This window comes from Trachinotus anak, unplaced genomic scaffold (assembly GCF_046630095.1).
Source record: "Trachinotus anak isolate AG129_WGS33_773 ecotype Australia unplaced genomic scaffold, CSIRO_AGI_Tana_v1 ptg000013l, whole genome shotgun sequence".
Classification (NCBI taxonomy): Eukaryota; Metazoa; Chordata; class Actinopteri; order Carangiformes; family Carangidae; genus Trachinotus; species Trachinotus anak.
Genome location: NW_027273864.1, coordinates 1,888,326 through 1,908,548, shown reverse-complemented (window position 1 = coordinate 1,908,548; position 20,223 = coordinate 1,888,326). Strand labels below are relative to the sequence as shown.

Here is a 20,223-nt window from a genome sequence, read left to right as displayed (position 1 = left end):
AGGTTTTGCCATTTTGTTCCAAAAGGGAGAGAAAGTACCTTTGGCTGGTCATTTGGGTATCTGTACTGTACCTCAGGTGATTTCGAACAATACCCGTGCCTACAAACTATCAGTCAAGAAAAAAAAAAAACAACAAAAAAAACACTTCATTAGCATCAGATTTAGACTAAACCATGCTTGGCAGAAGATGATTAAAGTTTAGGTTAAGGGTAGAGTAATTCATGTGTTCAAGTGAAGGACCACATAAGGACATAAAAACAACAGTGTGTGCATGTTTTTGTGTGTTCAGTACTTCCTCCACCCTCAACTGCCCCAGCAGGAGTTTTGTCTTCTCATTGCGAGTACAATGACAAAGCCCTTCTCATCCATGTCACCTTATCTTGCTAGCCAGGCCTCTTTCTCTGAGGGCCCTCTATAAACGTCTGCTTCAGCTCTGCAGAAAGATGGGAATTGATACGGAACCCTGGGTATGCATGAATGCAGGTGCAAGGAAATACTGAGAATGAGAGTTGCAGAAAGTGTTGATAGAGAAGCAATAAATTGTGAAAAGGAAAGAAAGGATGAAAATTGCTTCAGTTTTGCAAGAGAGCAGTATATGGCCAGTCTGTGCGGCTATTACTACAGAGGTACCACCTGTGCTCCTCAAATCGGGCTCCAAGTGGGCTAGAAAAAAAGTATAAAAGTATAATAACAACAGCTATGCCTTTGTGGTGTCCGCAGCTGTCCTTGAGCCCATCCACAAAGGAGTATAATTGAGACCTTAGAGTGGCAAAGTGATTGGAGCTGCTGGTTTTAACCAAAAACGTTCCACATGAGCCATAGTTAAATTCTCCCCTTATGTTTTATGTACTCAGGAATGTTCCTTTGAATTTTTAATCACAGAACTAGATATTTTCCAACACATTTGCTCATTTTTTGTATTGAAGTCCACCCAAGCTTTGAAAGTGCTACAACTGTCAGATACCTAAAGCCCAAATTATAGTTTCAGCACGTCTGCTGCCTGCATCCACATCCATGGAGCGCATTCAGCCCAGAGCAGTGTTTCCCATACATAGACCATTCTGTGGCGCATCACCACAGAATGGAGACCAACCGCCACAGAATGATTCTGTTTTTTTATTTCTTTTTTTTCCCGTTGTTGTTTTCCCTCTAGTCTATGCTCTCAATGTAATATCATTCCGTTCATTCATCTCCGCATAGTGCTCTTTCTCTGTCATTCTCGGACACACGGACACACACGCACACACACAGACAAGCGCGCATATGCCAGCGGAGCGTGGGAAAATCAACCAGCGCATCACTGGTGCATGCACACACACTCGTCTGCATAAACTCTGCATACAATGACTGACTCCACCGACCGCCACGACACTGTGACACTCGATTCCCCCAACGGTGTCAGTGGAGCACCACAAATTGCTACCTGGTCTGTGGGAAACACTGCAGAGCATTTTCTATGCAGAAAAAAATTCTTGGACACTCAAACTCTTCCATTCCACATTCATATTCAGTTTGTTTGACATACACATCCCCGCAAGCATCATGTATGTCAGTAATATTGGAGTAAAAGAGCTCTAGTGTAGTTCTGAGTCAGTCTAGTTCAAGCTAAGAAGGCAGACTGTACTTGGGTAAACAATCACATCATGCATGCTCCTGCTTCAACACTGACCTTAGGCAAACACACAAGCTTCATTCATAAAGGAATAATTGTAGAGCACACATGCGCACTATGAGCTTGCATGTGGTGGAAGCATGCAGCAACGTACTATAATGAGTTAATAATTCACACTGTTACAGAGTACTTTACTTGCAGCATCAAAGGGATTTTAACACAAGCTATTTTACAATGTACAGCACTTCATGTATCTGGGTTTTCATTTACATGTCTGAATATTGAACAGGCTACCAGTCTAATTAAATCCTCAGGGAATCCCAAAGAATATCATCACTGCTCTAGTTATCAAAGAAAATTATTGTATGTAAAAATTTGAAAAAAATCAGTGCATGAATACGTCACAGTACATGTCATGCCTTGGAACAGAGTATGAAGCTGCCGGTTTGATGCATTACAACATCTTCTAGTGTTGCCACAGTACCAAAATTATGACTTTGATATGACAACAGCCTAAATATCTCAAAAAAACCTACTGATATGATACCACAAGGCTGTTCTTATTCACCGCCATTTTTAAATCGCCTGGAAACCACAGCTGGCTGTGGTGTAACCATAGAGACCTCTACACACATAAGACTAGGCGGTTATACCTCAATATTCTGCTTTTTCAATCGAGGAGGCGTCTGGTTACCAGAGCTGATCATAGGCTCTTTTCCAACTCTAGAGAGATGGACATGAAATTGTTTGCTACATTGATACGTTAGCTAAAAAGATATAGCCAAATTGAACAGTTTTAATTGTCTTTATGGCCTCATCAGAAAGGTTAACTTAAACAATATAAATCACACTTATAAATCTGACTTATATTTGAGGATATGGGCATGGTGTTATTGTGTTGTCACATTCATTAACCTGTCACACTGAATTCTTTGAACAGATTGGCATGGGTGTCAGCAAGTTTCTTTTTTGGCTCCTTTTGGTTTGCATTGATTTAAAACACCTTTTACAGACAGGCTATGTTGTTTCCCTCAAGGAATGTCCTTGGTAGGAAATTGGTTTATTTCGTACAGCAGGAGCATGTCAGGCGGCGGCACCCTGAACTTTTATGGATGTTCAAACAGGTGAATATTGTTTCTTTTGCATCCAAGCATGTCCAGTTTGATAAAAAGGTTTCCTAGATTAATGTTACATCCCAATTAGTGATTACTTTACACTTTCGGCAAGTTCACAAGTGCAGGTAAAACAGAGCAGACATCACCTGATTATTACAGGCAGTTAAAAAGTAAGAGTTCATGTGCCTGATGAGATGCAGTAAATTTATCGGGTCTGAAAGTCGTGCTAAACCACAAGACGTGGAAGGGACCAGTCATGGAGACAAGTGTGAGACAGGACGAGGAGTCAAGGCAAGGGTCAAAGCTGATGTTCACATGATTTTAATGTAGTTTTTTTTTTTTTATTTATCTTTCCCAAAAACATTTTAAAATACAAATCCTCCTAAGACCTGGAATGATTCAATTTTGTGTATTTCAGATATTGTTAGATAAAAACAACAAATATCTTGTAAACCTTCCCTTTCACTCTTGCTGCTATCCTTCCGCTTGAGCCAGTTGAAGCACGTACACATGATCAGCATGCTACCACCTCTGCCTCATTTTGAGCCAGGAAAACCCTGATTTGGCAATAGCGCAAGTTTAATATTTCAATGAACTGTGCGGCCCCAGTGGAGATCAGCAAGACACTTATATTTGCAGCCAGGCCTCTGTTTTTTTGCTTTCATGGTGACTGGAAGGGCAGAGCTGCGCACAAACACTGACTTGCTGTCACACATCAACACAACTGAGGAAATACTAAATAGTTTTCCCACCACACCGTCAGTGTCCAGGCACTTTGAGATTTACAAACCTTAGTGCCCTCAGATAAGGCTATATTTAATGTCTGCTATCTAGAGGTGTCTCAAAATGTGACAGTGGTATGTTGCAGAAGGGGTATCAGATTCTAGGCCCATCTATTATCCCTCTGCTCAGGGTTTATACCACCAGTATACAGTCCCTAACCTTAGTGCATCTGCTGGCTCACAAGGCCCCATTAAACAGCCACTTTGATAAGGTTACTGACATAATGCTCAGTGACATAATTAAATTGAGTATTTAATCTGGCCATGGGAGTGGAATAGAACTAGAATCCTGCCGGGCAAGCCGAACATTCACATGTCGAGCATCAGCTGCCCCTCCAAATTACTTGTACTTTGATCCGTTTTGGAGTAATCATCCTCTTCAAAAGGAAAGATAAAAGACTGATTGCAGACAATGTCCAACACACAGATTTCCTGTCAGCTGACTTCACCTGTTTGTTTCTGGTTCATAAAAATCAATAAAAGAAAATGGAATGATTTGAGAATTATAAGATACTGAGGTATAAAGGGCTGCAGTATGCTTGAAAAGTGAATTCAGTTCATTTGTGTTATCCAACCTTGTCTAAAGGGCAAATATATTTATAGCGGTTACATATATCCATACTTGAAGGAAGGGCAAAAAAGCAATGAGAGTCACTCATAAGCTGCTCATCTTCACTGGTATGAAGAATAGAAAAGGAGGGTTTGAGAGACTTTCTGAGAGGCCACAACAGACCTGGCAAATTGCTGCATAAAGGAACCATGATTGTCAGATTATTTGTTTCAGAGAGTTACAAAAAATGTTGGATGCAGCCCTGCAGTTCTGATGAGGTGTATTGGAAGAGAGTTTCAGACCCTGTCTGCTGATTCAACAAGCATTTTAGATTAACCATAATGTCAGAAGTACCTCTATCACAAAGAAAGGAAATTTAAGCTGCCATTATGCTTCAGCTTATGCATTATTATCCCTTTACATTCTTTACACAACTGTTTGACATTTTTTACAACTGCAACACAATGTCTGCAGAATCTGACAATATGCCTAGTTATCCCTGTATTTAAACAATATCATGTTTTCTCCTTCTATGATAGCCAGCTTTTTACTTTGCCGAACCACTATAAACTGGTAAAAATGATTTCCGACAAGGTCACACAAAATGTCTTACAATGTTGTGTTCAACCATAACCTGACCTTTACTATTCTCTATTAACTGACTTGACTTCAGCAGTGACAGATCTCTCCACCTGTTCATTACTAGACTGACAGCATTAATCACAGCTGATGATCACGTGAGTGTTCCCTTATCGCACATTTTCACTTCAGCAGATGACACCAGGTGAATAAGTTTGCATATGGAGACATTTATTTGTCAAAAAGCAGAGTAATGATGAAAGGTTTTGACACCACATGCTCCCTGCAGTCTTCCCAGCTGCCACACAGAAAAAACAAGAGCAATCTACACCAAAGCTTTCACCTTTTGACCTTTAGCACCTTGACTACAACAGAATTTGTGAGGTGAATGTTGTTTATTGGAGAAGCACTTAACCATCTCTGCTGTCGCAAGTCCTCTCTATTAAATGTTGACATTGGTTAGGTTGATGGCTAAACTGAACTAAGCACAAAAAGTAAGGAAATTTGTGTCTGGTAGATTATTTCTTTGTTGTAACAATGCTTCTTGGCAATAAATCTTATTCCGTTGGAAAGCCTGTTTATTTTTCTTTTAAATGGTGCCACATTTGTATGGAAAATGCATTTGTGAGATGAGCAGCAGAGCTGAGTATGCAGGTTGCGCCTATGAAAGATTTGCCACATCTTCTCTGCCAATGCCAAACAGCCTGCCATGACTGCCCTTCACCATCAGGCCTGTGTGCGCTGGTGTTGGCAACATGTGCACTGGAACCTGAACATGTGGAGGAACGTTATGTTAAGTGATGAGTCCAGATTCTGCCGACGGCACTTGGAATGTAGGGTCAAAGTGTGGAGAAGACGTGGAGAACGCTTTGGTGATTACTGCACCGATAGAGTAACATCTTTTGGTGGAGGCAGTGTGATGGTGTGGGCCGGCATCTCCCTCAATGGAAAAACGAGGCTTGTCATTATTGGAGGCAATCTCAATACAGAGAGATATCGAGATGAAATTCTGAAACCAGTGGCAATCCCATATCTCCACAGTCTGGGACCAAACTCTATCTTCCAAGATGACAAAGCTCGCCCCCGCAGAGTGGGGTTTATCAGAGAATTTGGGAGTGGAGAGGATGGAATGGGTTGCCAGCAGTCCTGACCTCGTCCCCATTAAACACTTGTGGGATCAGCTTGGGTGTGCTGCTCATGCCAGAGTGACCAACACAACCATGTTGGCTGACTTGCAGCAAATGCTGGTTGAAGAATGGGATGCCATCCCACAGTAGTGTGTGACCAGGCTGGTGACCAGCATGAGGAGGTGGTGCCAGGCTATCGTGGCTGTGTATGGTTCTTCCACACGCTACTGAGGCTCCTGTTTGTTAAATGAATGAATTGTTAAATTGCCAATATGTCTTCTGACTTCTTCAGACTTCCATCATCCAATCCAGGCTGTTTGGCATTGGCAGAGAAGATTTGGCAAATCTTTCATGGGCGCAACCCACATACTCAGCTCTGCTGCTCATCCCACAAATGCATGTTCCTTACAAATGTGGCACCATTTAAAAGGGAAATAAACAGGCTTTCCAAGGGTATAAGATTTATAGCCAAGAAGCATTGTTACAACAAAGAAACACTCTACCAGACACAAATTCCCTTACTTTTTGTGCTTAGTTTATTAGTTTGGTGAAATAAGTAATTCCTGTTATAAAAGAAATGGGTTCAGTTTAATATTGAGAAATCAAAAAATTTGAAATTTGAATTTTTTTAAAAAAGTGAAAAACTTGAAAATTAGTTTCCATTTAAAAGTGCAGACAACCATGTGAGTGAATCCAAAATAAATGAGCAATCATCGTCATCATCATCATCATCAGGAGGGGATATTCCATCTGGCTTACACTAAGCCATCAATTATGTTATGAGGTAATAGGAGCAGATGGTCCTGGGTGAAGAAGGCACTACACTGTGAGAGAAGACCAGCACCCTTGAGACACAAAAACACAAAGGTGCACTTACTCTCAGCAGGGTTTCCACCAGTAAATAAAATGAAGACCTACATTTGACCTCACAAAGTATCATTATTAGTCACAGCATGGTTCTCACCTGATGATTTCTCATTGCTTATATTAACTACCTTTATTTTCAGTTCATGCAGCTGACTAAATACAAGCTTCATTTTTAAAGGGAAAAAAATAAGTAATGCTTGTAGTATGGATCTAGCTAAATGAAAAAGATTAAAGTAAAAAGATGACAAATTGTGTACAGCAAAATAAAAAATACCTAAGGAAATAGAATGAAAGACTTGTTTCTAAACTGGTAGGCTTTCCTGGTCAATTCGATACAGAAATGAGAGCATACATTGATTTTAAAACTAAATATTTAGAATTGACTGACCTGTTCACCACAGAATCCACATTCAAAGTAAACCGTGGCAGGTGTTACAGCGACTGATTCTGACTACTTTAGAGTACAATGCAACTTGTTTTGCTAGGAGACTATTTCGAGAAATAACAGAGAGAAACTACAAAGCTAGAAATGTCCTCGAGTCAAATCGGCTTGGTCTATCAGAGACATGACCGCACGGTAAGTTCACGTTGGCTGCTTTCTAAACTGTAACTTCTGTGACTTGATCAGTCTGTGCAACTGTTGTATATTGCGTTTTACCAGTTTGCATTTAAATATCGTTAAACAGTTGTCACACCAAACACAAAATAATTAACATTAGTGGACAGCTAGTGCCTCGGAGCTTCAACCCCTGGAGGATAAGTGAGCTAACTCAAGTGAAGCACACTGTACCAGTTACAGTGCGCTAGTGGGCTAACTTACTTTAGCTAATGCAGCTAGTATTATTCAACTGTTGAACAATTTCGACTAAACAAAGCAAAAGCCTGAACGAAAACAGTGTGTAAGAGGACAAGCATTAAGATATAGGTTGAAAATGTTTTAGGTAAAACTTTGTATGGTATGGTATGATTTGTGTTGCTCACTTGACATGAGCTGATTAATTTAGAGAGAAACAAGTGGAAAAACATGTACGGTCGTACTTTCAACTGGGATGAATAGGAACAAGGGTTGGGTTGTCGAGTAGAGGCGGACAACACAGCCTGCAGTGCCACTCACCTTGCCCACAGTGCAACTCCTCAATCAGTCGCTCAAAAAGCTGGTTCACTCCTCGTTACAGCGAAACAAACAAGTTTCCACTGGTTTTATTTAGTTTTTACACTCTGTCCGCAACCGGTGACTGTATACGCAGACAAATAACCTGAGAAGATATTTGTTGAGAGACGGGGATCACAGATTCCAGTGTCGTTCACTCCACACTTGCAAATTTCCTTTCAGGCATCAAACTTTAACTAGTTCACACACCTTGGAAAAAAAAATCTGTGCAGTTATTCCATGCAGTAAAAAAGTAATGGTTAGTTTTCTTTCTTCCCTCTGCGTGGTTTCACTCGGGAGGGGTCCTCCCTCACATGTAGCCGGTAAGTGGTGGTGAAGAATAGTTTACTGCTGCATTCAGCGCCCAGCTCTTCACAGGCGCAGGGGGTTTGACAAAGGGGGAAATATAATGCTGCTTTCATGTGCTCCTCGTTTTTTCTAAAACCCCGCTCGAAGTATAATTGGCGCATAGTAACCTATATTTGCATATTTTGTGGCGCCCCGTTTGGTTGTAAAATAAAATCAGAATAATTGAACAGGCTAAGAACAGGCAAGTGACAACAAAACTTGCAGACAAACTATGTGATGGAAATTAAAGGGAACGCTTTAACACAGTACAATTTGCCTGCCTCCTACCAGAACATAGCAATATACACATTTTAAGATGCATATTTATATACTATCCACACGTCGTGTCTTTGATGGCCTACATTTTATTATAAAGGATCACAGACTGTTAAGTTTGTTAATGTTGTTAGTGTGTTCTTCAAGTCCAATATTTTCCCAAAGTACATGAAGCCAGCATTACTGCTGGAGTAATGACTGGTGAGTGGCAGACCTCTTCTGGCCAAGTGGATACATGCATACATGCATACCGTCGTTGAGTTTTGATCCCAAAACCTTGTCACTTCATAGACTTCTATTTAAATTAAAATGCTTACAGTTTTCTACTGAAGAAGAATTTAACTGCAATAATTTATATTCAGAGAGACAGATTTTGCCAAAGTCTTGATGATCAATTGAAAGGGCAGAAGCTGTGATAAAAAAAACTAAACAAATAAACAACAAAACAAAACTGAAACTGAAACTTTAAAGACAACTAGTTTTGAATCCCCAAGCCTTAGATACTACATACTGTAGCCACCTGATACATGAATTCATACACTGTGATTTCCTCGCTATTTTAAGACAAGCAGGGGTCTTCATCTATCAGGAAGCATAAAACAAGCATTAATATAGCATTAAGATGGTGTGACTGGCACTGAATCTCTAAATACTTCCTATGTGCAATGCTGTTGTTCCAAGCCCAGACCTCATGCACTTTTAGATGTTATGCTCACATCACACCTACGCACAGCTCACAAAACCTGCTGCATATGCTATCTTTAAAGAGGCTTCCCCTCCCCCTATTAATTCTCCTGTAATGAGGATTGAACACAGCCTGTTGTGGAGAGACGCATGCACTCTAAGATGCAGGCCATCTTGGACAATACCAACCATCCTCTCCATATCATCCTCGCGGGCCAGAGTAGCAACTATGGCAGCAGCCAACATCTCATCTTGCTGTGCTGCAGGACTGAGTGGTTAAGAAAATTCTTTGTTCCTACTGCCATCAGACTGTTAAATATCTCAGCAGTGGATCATGACACAGAACTGAATACATTAGTAAGCTGTTGGACAATCTGGATTTTCCCAAGGGATTGATAAAGTATTCTATCTTTCTATCTGATCTCTTTTCCTATTTCAACCTGGAAAAGAGATCAACTAGAGGCTTTTCAGAGATATGCTGGGACATTCTGATAATAACAAATTACGGTAGTAATGATTAACTTTTGCGTATATGGAAGTCATTATTAACAAATGACTGGAGTCTGTCTGATAAATATGACTAAAACCAGCCTAGTGCGGTTCCTTTAATCCCAGCAACATGTTCCAGTCCCTGTAATAAAACCTTGTGATTGATGATTGATGGTGTCAAATGCAGCACTGAGATCTAATAGGACAAGACAACTCCATTGTCTGAGGCCATTAGGAGATCACTGGTAACTTTTACCAGCACTGTGTCTGTGCTATGATGGACCATAAATCCATCCATCCATTATCTATACCACTTATCCGAACCTGGTCACCGATTGGTGACACCAATCCCAGCTGACATTGGGCGAAGGTGGGGGAAATCCAGACACCAGTCTATCACAGGGATGACATATAGAGAAACAAGCGTTCACACTCACATTCACACCTGTAGGCAATTTAGAGTCACCAATTAACCTACTGTTAATGGAAGCAGGAGGGAACAGGCAAACTCCACACAGAAAGGCCCCAGTCCCAGGGTTTGAACCCAGAACCTTCCAGGTGTGAGGTGAAAGTGCTAACCACTGTGCAGTGGAAACGTCTTATAGTGATCATCTCTGTCCAGGTCAAATTGAGAAGCAGTTTCCACTGTAACTGGTTTGCAACAGCTTTCTAAAAGATCTTAGAAATAAAGGAGAGGTTGATATACTGTATCAGTAAAAAGTTTGGAAACACTTTTGGGAAAGTGTGTCCAAACTTTTGACTGTTACTGTGGTTCTGTAGTTGGTTAAAGTATCCAAATCAAGACTAGGTTTTTTAAGTAGAGGTTTACTTGCTGCAACCTTAAAAGCCAACAACACAGAAGAGTGGTGACAAAATAGAAGATGTCAGACTTACAACTTAAACCCACTATTAAGTAAAATGTTAACCTGCAATAAACATAATATATAGGTAAAAATATTTTTAAAAGTTGATAGTACCATCATACCCAGGCATTATAAGGGCACACTGAGTGTGTTGTGTGTTGTGTTTATTTGTATGTCTCAGAGCATAGGCCTGTATTCATAGCAGGGTGACAGAGAAATGAGTTGGAAAGTGGAAAAGCAGAGTGTGAATGAGCGTGCTTGTCTGTCAGCAGCAACGTACAGCATTCAGGTCCCTGTGAATAACACTGAGGCATTCATCCCCAAAGTTTGTACACACACAGCTCTTGGTTACTCTAACCAACTTGTCTTTAGAGAGAAGCTGGGCAGGCTGGCTGGCTGGAGTGGGGGATGGAGGGTTGGGAGGTTAGCTTGTAGGCGATGGATGGTTGGGGGAGGTGTAGGTCTACTTTCCTAGTATGTTCATTATCACATACCCACACACAGTGACACATTCTTCAGTCTCTGCTATAATGTGCTTTGATATATAGTTGATGGGAATAAAAATTCAGAAGTACATAAAAAACCTGCCTCTCATTTTTTCCATACTGAAGTTTGATGTATCATGGAGTACATTTTTGGGAAGAATTTTCAAGCAATGAGTCGGTGTAAACTTAAATTTGAAGCTTAGCATTGTCATCTATAGCTGAATGATTCTAGAAATGTGTTGGGGGGATTTTGCCAAAGCCAAAGGTACTAGATTTAGTGCCAGCTGAGCAGTTTATGTATTCATTAGGGGTTCAAGCCCGAGTACGCTGGGGGCCACACAGCTTTGCATGCAGCACTACTGGTGTTTGGAGCCCTATTGTAACCTCAGATTTGGTAAAAGTGGCACTACAGTTTACACTGTAAAAGTTATTTAAGTGAATTTTTCAGGGATGATATAGACACAATAATTTAGATGAATCGTGTGATATAGGCCATGCCCATTTCCCCCAATTTTATTTCACAAAATCACGAAATATGCAATCTGCATGAAACTTGGCTTGCATAATCGAGACATACTCATGATCAAAAGTTAGAGGAAGGAATTTGATTATCCAACAAATGTGCAGGTTACAAAGGAACAGTAGGGTCAAAGAAATTACATTCACCAAGTGCTTCATATGAACAAACATAAAATTAACATAAAACATATTAATAATAATAAGAATAATAACAGGAAAATAAATAAAATAAGTTAAAAGGTGGTCACACAGAATGCATAAAATCAAGTAAGAAACTTTCTTTAAACTTTAAACTAAATTTTTTTTGTTTTTTATTAAATGGCACCTCGGCTATGACGCAACAAGCACTACAGAACGTCTTTTCCCCAACTGAAACAAATGCACCACACGCTACCTCCTTCAGGTCCTTGGAACATTTTCCCCACAAGTGCAATCTCACTGTGAGTTATATGTGCGCCAGACACAGCCAAGAGTTACCCCAGACATCCTCCTTTGTGGTTCTGGGGGGGGGGGGGGTAAAACACACACACGCAAGCATGCGTGCACGTTTCTGCAGCTTATCCAGGTCCAGGTCGCGGGGAAAGCAGCCTCAGCAGAGATGCCCAGACCTCCTTCTCCCCAGCCACCTCCACCAGCTCTTCCGGGGGTATACTAAGGCATTCCCAGGCCAGCTGAGAGATACAATCTCTCCAGCGTGTCCTGGGTCTGCCCTGGGGTCTCCTCCCAGCGGGATGCCTGGAAAACCTCCCCTGGGAGGCGTCCAGGGGGCATCCTGACAAGGTGCCTGAACCATCTCAACTGGCTCCTTTTGATGCATAGGAGCAGCGGCTCTACTCTGAGCCTCACCCAAATGACTGAGCTTCTCACCCTATCTTTTAGGTAGAGCCCAGCCACCCTCTGGAGAAAACTCATTTTGACTGCTTGTAGAGGGGTTGGACTCTTTTCCTCCAGTCTATATTTTTTAAAATGTGAAAAATCTATCAAAATTGATATTTCCACAATTTTTTGATCAAATGTTACCAAAACTGACACAGACTTTCTCTAGATGGTAGATATCACATGTTGTGAGGTGTTCAGATGGGTCAAAAATGCACAAAAATGACACATGTTCACTAGCAGGCGGCAAGGGCATTTTGGCCAGTAACTCTCACATTGTACATCACACATATTCAACAATCTTACATGCTTGCATTCCCTGACTTTAGCTGAATCTTGTGATATATTAATGTTATTTTTCAAAACAAAGATGAGGCAAAAATTATTTGGTTTTGTTTTTTGTTTTTTTTCCGCTTAATGTTAACCTCTTAATACAGTATGTCTGCATTTTGTCTCCTATATATATTAGCCATATAGTTCAGAGAAAAAAATGCCTGAAAAAATGGCAGTGATGTCCGAAAAAAGACATTTTTGGATCAACATCTGTTACTGTAAACAGGTGTTGATCCACCAAATTTAACTGAAACCTGCTCATAGTTTTGCAGATAGCATGCTAACTATTAGGGACCTGTCCCATTTGTTTACTTGTTAGCAGGGTATCAAAAAACCTTGATAGAAATTGGTATGTTCAGCCATTGTTTTCAGTGAGATTCCAAATCCAATAGCGCCACTGTGTGGCTTTTTGTGAAACATAAAACTCCCAAAGCAGATAAAAATTCAAAATATTTTTTCAATATTTTTTTGCTCAGGAAAGATCATCTAGGCTTCACTCTACACACTCTCTGCATTAGTTTCACTTTTGCAATCAGATTACATTATATAATATGACTGCTTTCTATTTAGGTGATATATATTCTATTTAGGTGATATATATATATATATATATATATATATATATATATATATATATAGAAAATAAATATAGAAAATACATTTATGATTGTATTACTTATAAAGCAGCAGCACAAATTCACCAAGAAAAACATACACAAGATACAATACAGAGCATTAAGACTTATATTATACAGAGTGAAAACCACGCACTTAAATGCCTTGCTAGTTAAGCCTGGTGAACTGCCATTACATCTGAGGAGAAGGAAGACATCATTTAACATATTGGATAAGAATTCAGGGAGGTGGAATTGGAAATTTAGCTGTTAAATGAAACAATACAAACTATATACAATAAAACAGCAGTTATTAATAGCAGCATATCCACATGGATTAGTAAATCTTAAGTTATTACAAAAGAGGAAAGAGTGGTCAGAGACGAATACTTCGTAGGTAGGCTATTTAGTTCAAGAATGTATGAAGAACTGCTACTACAGATCTCTGACAAAGGAATTGTTGAAGAAATTTCAAACAGTTCATCAATGGTTTATTTCCGAAAGCAGGTTTAGTGAAATCTCTGATTTTCTTAATCCAGACATAAGGGAGACTCTAGATTCCAGCACAAATAAAAATCTGCTAAATAATGTATTGGATTACGCTGAATAATACATAATATTTTTAAACTTACAGTATCTTAGAAATTGGCTTTGGGAGATCATAATGCCATCATGGAAGGAAATCCGGGATATCAATAGTTAAGGCAGATTTGATTAAAAAATTCAAATGTCATCGAAGTGACGACCAAATGTTGGAACTTATCGATTCTTTTCCAGAGAAAAGAGATTCAGAGATTCAGCTGTGGCTCAAGGACAAGCAATTACAGATCATTTTTTGATTTATGAAAAAGATGTCCATTTTGTTGGATACCAGCTCATGTAGGTATCAAAGGCTGTAGATAAACTGGCTGCAAGAGCACTCAACAAAAATGACAATATCTTAGAAATTAGCTTTGGGAGATCACAGACAAAATGATTTATTCATCACAGAATAATGCCATCATGGAAGGAAATCTGAGATAAAAAATAGTAAAGGCAGAATTTTGCAAAAAATTCAAAAGTAATTGAAGTGACGAGCAAATGTTGGAATGAAGATGTAATTTTATCTAGACTAAGCTTAGGTCACGCAGGACTCAATGCTACATTTTACATCCAGGGAAAGACATTTTCAGATAAATACACACCTTTTACCTTTAAGGAAACTGGTGTATGCCGTCTACTGATGAGTTGTAGGAAGTAAAAAGAAAGAGCGAAGGATAAGGTGGTATGTGAAGGGAACTGGAGATATGGGAGAAACAGGCACAGGTTTAAGGGCTTATATAAATATTTGAAACACACAGGTCAAATAAACACTGCGGTACAGTCTGTGGGCGGCACGCACCTTTTTTCACACTGGTTTGTAGTAGCCCACCATGAGAACAGAGGAAGAAGAACAAAAACAATAGAAGAAGAAAGAGGAGCAGCAGCAGCAGAAGAAGAAGAAGAAGAAGAAGAAGAAGGGGACGACGACGACGACGACGCGCGAGTAAACGTCATACGCGCGCGCTTCCATGAAGCAGTAACAAAAATGGCGGCCGCCGCCGGATCAGGTAAGAAGACCGGAGCGACAGTTCAGACAGTGTCTTTTCCTTGACATTGCCGAAGAAGTAGATTTTCCACTGTATCATATCGGCTGCATAATAGTTTTACAGTTTTCAAGACTCCAGTTGCAGTGTGTGTTTGACTGTTAGATGAATCTGTGGTGAAAGAAAATGCTGCCATTAATGATGCTAACTCATTGCTGGCAAAGCTGACCCACAGTTTTAGAGCAACACTGGACCATCTGCAGCAGCCTTTATGTATCATTGTATATCTTACCGACCAGAGGATAGGCCATAGTATGTGTAAGTCCACATTTCACATTTGTTGAGCGTGAATTATTGTGTCCGTAAGGCAGTGACACCCGCCTAAGTTATTTGCTTAGACAACGTCAGCTGGCTGACAGCACAGTCCTGCTCAACAATTTGAGAGTCATGGCATTCCAGAAGAAATGTTCAAAAGTAGCTTGACATTCAACTGAATCCAAAGTATTTTTTACTCAACGCGGTGTTTACAAGTTGAAAACTCAGTCATACTGCGTATTTAATGTGAAAATCTGCCCTCAGTGGTATGTTATGACTTCCAATAGTTAAGTAGGAATCTTCTTTATCTGCTTGTAACGTGACGTAGTTTTTAACCAATTTTGCACAGCTGAGTGATGGCGCCCTTACAAACTGAATCTTGCCTCACTAACTTGTGAAAAATCCTTATGCTGTTTAAATGTTAAATGTTTGTAGTTGCATTCATTGTTGACATTGGTTTGCCAGCAGTTATTTTCCTTCTTCAAGAATCAACACATATCTCGATATTACATCCAGATACTAATGTAAATAATTTAATTAGCAACTTGTTCAGGGAAATTATTTTGTTAAACATTACTTCATTTTCTCCCAGTGTGTGATCAGATAGTAATTTAATTATCCTTTTTGTGTGTGTGTGTGTGTGTGTAGGCGTCGTAGTTCCTCGCAGCTTTCGGCTGCTGGAGGAACTGGAGGAAGGTCAGAAGGGAGGTGGAGATGGTACAGTGAGCTGGGGCCTTGCAGATGATGATGACATGAAGCTAACTCACTGGAATGGCATGATCATTGGCCCTGCCAAGGTGAGCACCCCCCAGGGCCTAAAACAGGAATATATCATGCTGCTAATCCATTCAGTTGGCCAATAGACAAACATTATTGTATTACATTTAAAAATTCTCTTTGAACAAAGACAGAAGAAACCATCTAACCCCTAGCAGTTAAGGATTGTTCAAAGTTTAGGGTTAGGGTAACCCCATTGGTCACCTGAATGCTGTGTGACTTAGTGATAAGGCTACACCACTGGACCCATTGGTCGTTGCTCTTTGAAAATGATTTTCTTTGAATAAGTAGTGTTGCCAATTTGGTGCCTTTGGTGCTAGATGAACTAACTTTTCAAACCCTTTAGCAACTTTTTACAAAAAAAACGCCTAGCAACAAATCTAGCACAAATCTTAGCTTGTGGCAAAGAGGTGTGACCAGTGGGACCCAGCACCAATCTACTACCAGTGCACTCTTTTTTCATAACTTTTAACATGCATAACATGTGCGTCACACGTGAAAATGGACCAGGTGCTGAATCTCTAAATCATGTGACATAGCCACAAGGTGTGAGACCCGCGGTGTGTTCACTCTAACCCGTTAACATTGGCGCTGAAATGAAAACCAAGATGTTCCACAGCCGCCACGCACATGACACAGATCCAGTGTGTTCCTGGCCTAACAGTGTACTTTGGTGCACTGTTGTCAAACTCCAGGGGTCAGAAGTTTGTCATTAATAAGATGTGACGTCAGTCCTCATTTTCTGAGCCATTCATCAGGCTTTGTTAAACATATAATTAAATGCTTTAATAATAAATTTGCTTTATTGTCATGATACTGTAAAGAGGTGATGGACTCCACACGCCATCAGAATTTTCTTGACTTTCCGTCTTCGTTCTAACGTATCACTCATTTCTTTACTTGCAGACTGTCTATGAGGGCAGGATATACAGTCTGAAAATAGAATGTGGACCCAGCTACCCGGAACACCCCCCTCTTGTACGCTTTGTGAACAAGATCAACCTGAGCGGCGTGCACAGTTCAAATGGTGTGGTGAGTATCCAAATTTCATTACACATCCACTTTTCCCTGTTTGATCAACACTCGAGGTTAATTCATTTTAAAGTGAGAGTTAACGTTATTTGACATGGGGTTGTGTGAGGTAGTTATCTAACCTGCAGTAGATTAGGTCAGCCCCCAGTTTAGAGAAGCAACCCGGGCACCTGGAGCACCAGCACAAAAGCTGAGTGAAATGTGTTTGTGTTGTGTTTGCTGATGTCCAATCCAGCGGTCAATGTTGCATCTAGACAGTGGCTGTTAAAAGAAACCAATCAAAGGAGCGGGGACATCAGCCACTGTACCAACCTCTTCCACCGGGGCCTATGTGTAATTTGTTTGCTGCCAGTGGGTCTTCGGTGTTAGTTCTGCAGTCTCAAGTTACAGACACGGCCTGTATTTTTAGGTGTTTCTCCTAACTTGACCAGTAAGGTGCAAATTTTATCCTTTAAAAATCCATTTTCCATTACTGTTTCAATTTACAATGCTCTTTTGACTTAAACTGCATTCTATTTAACCTTAACATCAGGTTGCACTTATTGGGGTCATGATAAAGAAGATCATCCCCTTCTTCCTTTGCCTGCTCCTTTCATCTCCTCCTCCTCCCCCTTCAGGTGGACATTAAGGCAGTGCCAGCGCTGTCCAGGTGGAAGAACTCTTACAACATCCGGCTGGTGCTGCAGGAGCTCAGACAGCACATGATGATGAAAGAGAACAACAGGCTCTCACAGCCGCCTGAAGGCCAGGTGTACAGCAACTGAGGCTCCTTGTACCGTTCCTGCCTGTCTCTCTCTCACACACACACACACATACACACACAGAATCCTAAACACTCCACATCGACTCTCGTGTTACCCAAGACTCTTGACTCCCACTTCTTTCTTGGGAGCTTCTCATTGGACAGAGAGGGATGTGCAGGTAAACCTGACTTCTGAACCCAGAGGCAAGTCATTGGGTAAAGTTCATGGTGCAGACCAACATTATGAAACAAATATACTGTACATCTTACTATTATTTTTTAAAATGATCTTTGTGTTCTGCATACTCATCTTAAAATCCCAGATGACCTGATTGTGTGTGTGTGTGTGTGTGTGTGTGTGTGTGTGTGTGTGTGTGTGTGTGTGTGTGTGTGTGTGTGTGTGTGTGTGTGTGTGTGTGTGTGTGTGTGTGTGTGTGTGTGTGTGTGTGCTGGATTCCTCATGCCAAGTGGTGACAGTTGGTCTTTGTTACATGAGCACAGTGGTCAGGGATTTGAATCAACTTGCTATACAATAAAACAAATATACTTCTGTAACCCGACTGAGCTATAGGTGATATAATAATTTGGACTTGTTTTCCACACAAGCATCAATATATCTTGCTGAAAAGGATTTCCCTCAAGAAAAAAAGTGCTTTGAACAATGTTTTGCTTGGTTTCCAGGCTCAGATTCCACAGCTTCTGCAATCCCGGCAATGTGAATTTAATTGGCCTTCCTTAAACAAGTGCATTTCTGGTATATGGGAAGAAACTGCTACTAGACATTCAGCAACTTGTGTATCAACGGGACACTGCAGGCTCATCACTCTTGTTCTCAAACTTGTCTTCAGTGTGCCATATGGTTCATAGCACTTGTGATGGTGGTGGAGGTTTCTATTTGGTTGTTTGTGTTTCCTTTGTCTCTGGGCTGACCTGTGTACACTCCATGGAGTTGTCTCTTTTCTCATACAGTGAATCCCCACTGTATGGCTTTGGATGTTTATTTTATAACGGGTTGAATCTAATCAGGGTGTTTGTGGCCTGTTGCATGGTTTTATTTGAATTAAACGCTATTACTTTTTGCATGTTTTTGTGTCATGATTCTCTAAAGTTAATTTTAGTTTACTTTATTCCACATAACTTCTGCTGAAAACAGTAGTGGATAAATGAAGCAAATAATGACTTTTTATAGGAGATTTATCATTTATGTCATTTATCAGTAAAGAAAGGAAACCATTTGAATACTTTGTTTTTTCAAACTGTTGGTCAGACAAAAGCTAATGTTAGTTTATTTCCATCAAACTTATATTTTCTTTGTGTCTGCTTTGGGGTTGAAAAGTGGCTGTTAAAAGTTGGGACATATGTTCATGACAAAGCTATGGTAATTGTGAAATATGTGGATTCCACTGGTTGTCAGCCCCATTGTTCTGCTGTCTGCTTATATTTCTCCTGTTGTTGGCAAAATGTGGCTACAGAATACACTACATGTCTTTAAATTTTATATACAATAAATGGACAAGACCTTAGTCACAATTGTATCTGCTGTGATGGACGAGCTCTCCATCAGCCCAAAGAGTAAAAGAGAAGATTTGAGTGTCTCTCTCAATCAACATAATTGTATGTAAACAGCTGCCTTGGGTCCATCTGAAACACTCGAGTACAAAGAGCTAAAAAGTAGATTTAGTAAAGCTGAAACTGCAAAACTGCTGCTCACTGGATGATTTTTAATGCCTCTGTGCTGGCGACAGCAAGGGCCCAAGGTGTTTACAGGTTGTCCGTCTGTCCATATGTACATCCCATTCTCATGAATGCATTATCTCAGCAGCACCTTCAGGGAATTTCTTCAAATTTGACACAAATGCCCAGTACACCTGGCACAAACACTCATTTGGACTCATGGATGGTCAAAGGTCTAAGTTCAAGGTCACTCTGGCCTCACAAAGCATGTTTTTGGCCACAACTCACAAATTCACATTATGACACAATTTAAATCAAACTGCTATAAGGATAAAATTAAGTGATAACATTTCGTATTTAAATGGTCAAAGGTCAAATAAAGTGCTTCGTTAGTGTATACAGTATACAGTACACAATGCATGTACACGCAGTACAACAAACATTTGTAGGGCTACTGTTACTACAATACAATATCTTGTTCCTTCAGAATAACAACCTGTTTACATATATAGTAGTAGGCCTATACATGCATTTGGATCTTCTTCCTATAAAGTAATTTCTTGCTCCCTCAAGTAACAGCTTCTTTACAAATACAGCAAACATATATACAGTGCATCCAGAAAGTATTCACAACGCTACACTTTTTCTACAGTTTATGTTACAGCCTTATTCCAAAATGGATTAAATTCATTTTTTCCCTCAAAATTCTACACACAATACCCCATAATGACAAAGTGAAAAAAGTTTGCTTAAAATTGAGCAAATCTATAAAAAAAAAAAAAAAAAAATCACATGTACATAAGTATTCACAGCCTTTGCCATGACACTCAAAATTGAGCTCAGGTGCAT

The 20,223-nt window shown here is 40.1% G+C and overlaps 2 protein-coding genes across 12 annotated transcripts in view; one reads left to right on the top strand and one right to left on the bottom strand.

Moving 5' to 3' along the window:
• Positions 1–14,737, bottom strand: part of plxnb1b (plexin b1b) — a 116,860-nt gene extending 102,123 nt beyond the window's left edge. For 9 of the 10 annotated variants that reach the window (XR_011693136.1, XR_011693137.1, XR_011693138.1 and 6 more), the window contains exons 1-2: positions 14,461–14,572; positions 7,747–12,398 (exon numbers count right to left, since the gene is read on the bottom strand). The gene's annotated coding sequence lies outside the window, so the exon portion shown is untranslated. Of the gene's footprint in view, positions 1–7,746; positions 12,399–14,460; positions 14,573–14,650 lie in introns of those variants that run through there. The other variant, XM_071493490.1, reaches the window with a different exon arrangement.
• Positions 14,727–18,782, top strand: LOC139630244 (ubiquitin-conjugating enzyme E2 variant 1-like). 2 transcript variants are annotated; one of them, XM_071493501.1, is made up of 4 exons: positions 14,727–14,858; positions 15,798–15,946; positions 16,833–16,958; positions 17,576–18,782. In XM_071493501.1, the coding sequence occupies exons 1-4, from the start codon at positions 14,837–14,839 to the stop codon at positions 17,720–17,722; spliced, it is 444 nt and encodes a 147-aa protein (XP_071349602.1). In that variant the 5' UTR covers positions 14,727–14,836; the 3' UTR covers positions 17,723–18,782. The 2 variants fall into 2 exon arrangements, with proteins under 2 accessions (XP_071349602.1, XP_071349604.1); XM_071493503.1 differs by lacking the exon at positions 14,727–14,858 and adding an exon at positions 14,893–15,152.
• The last annotated feature ends 1,441 nt before the right edge of the window (positions 18,783–20,223 follow it).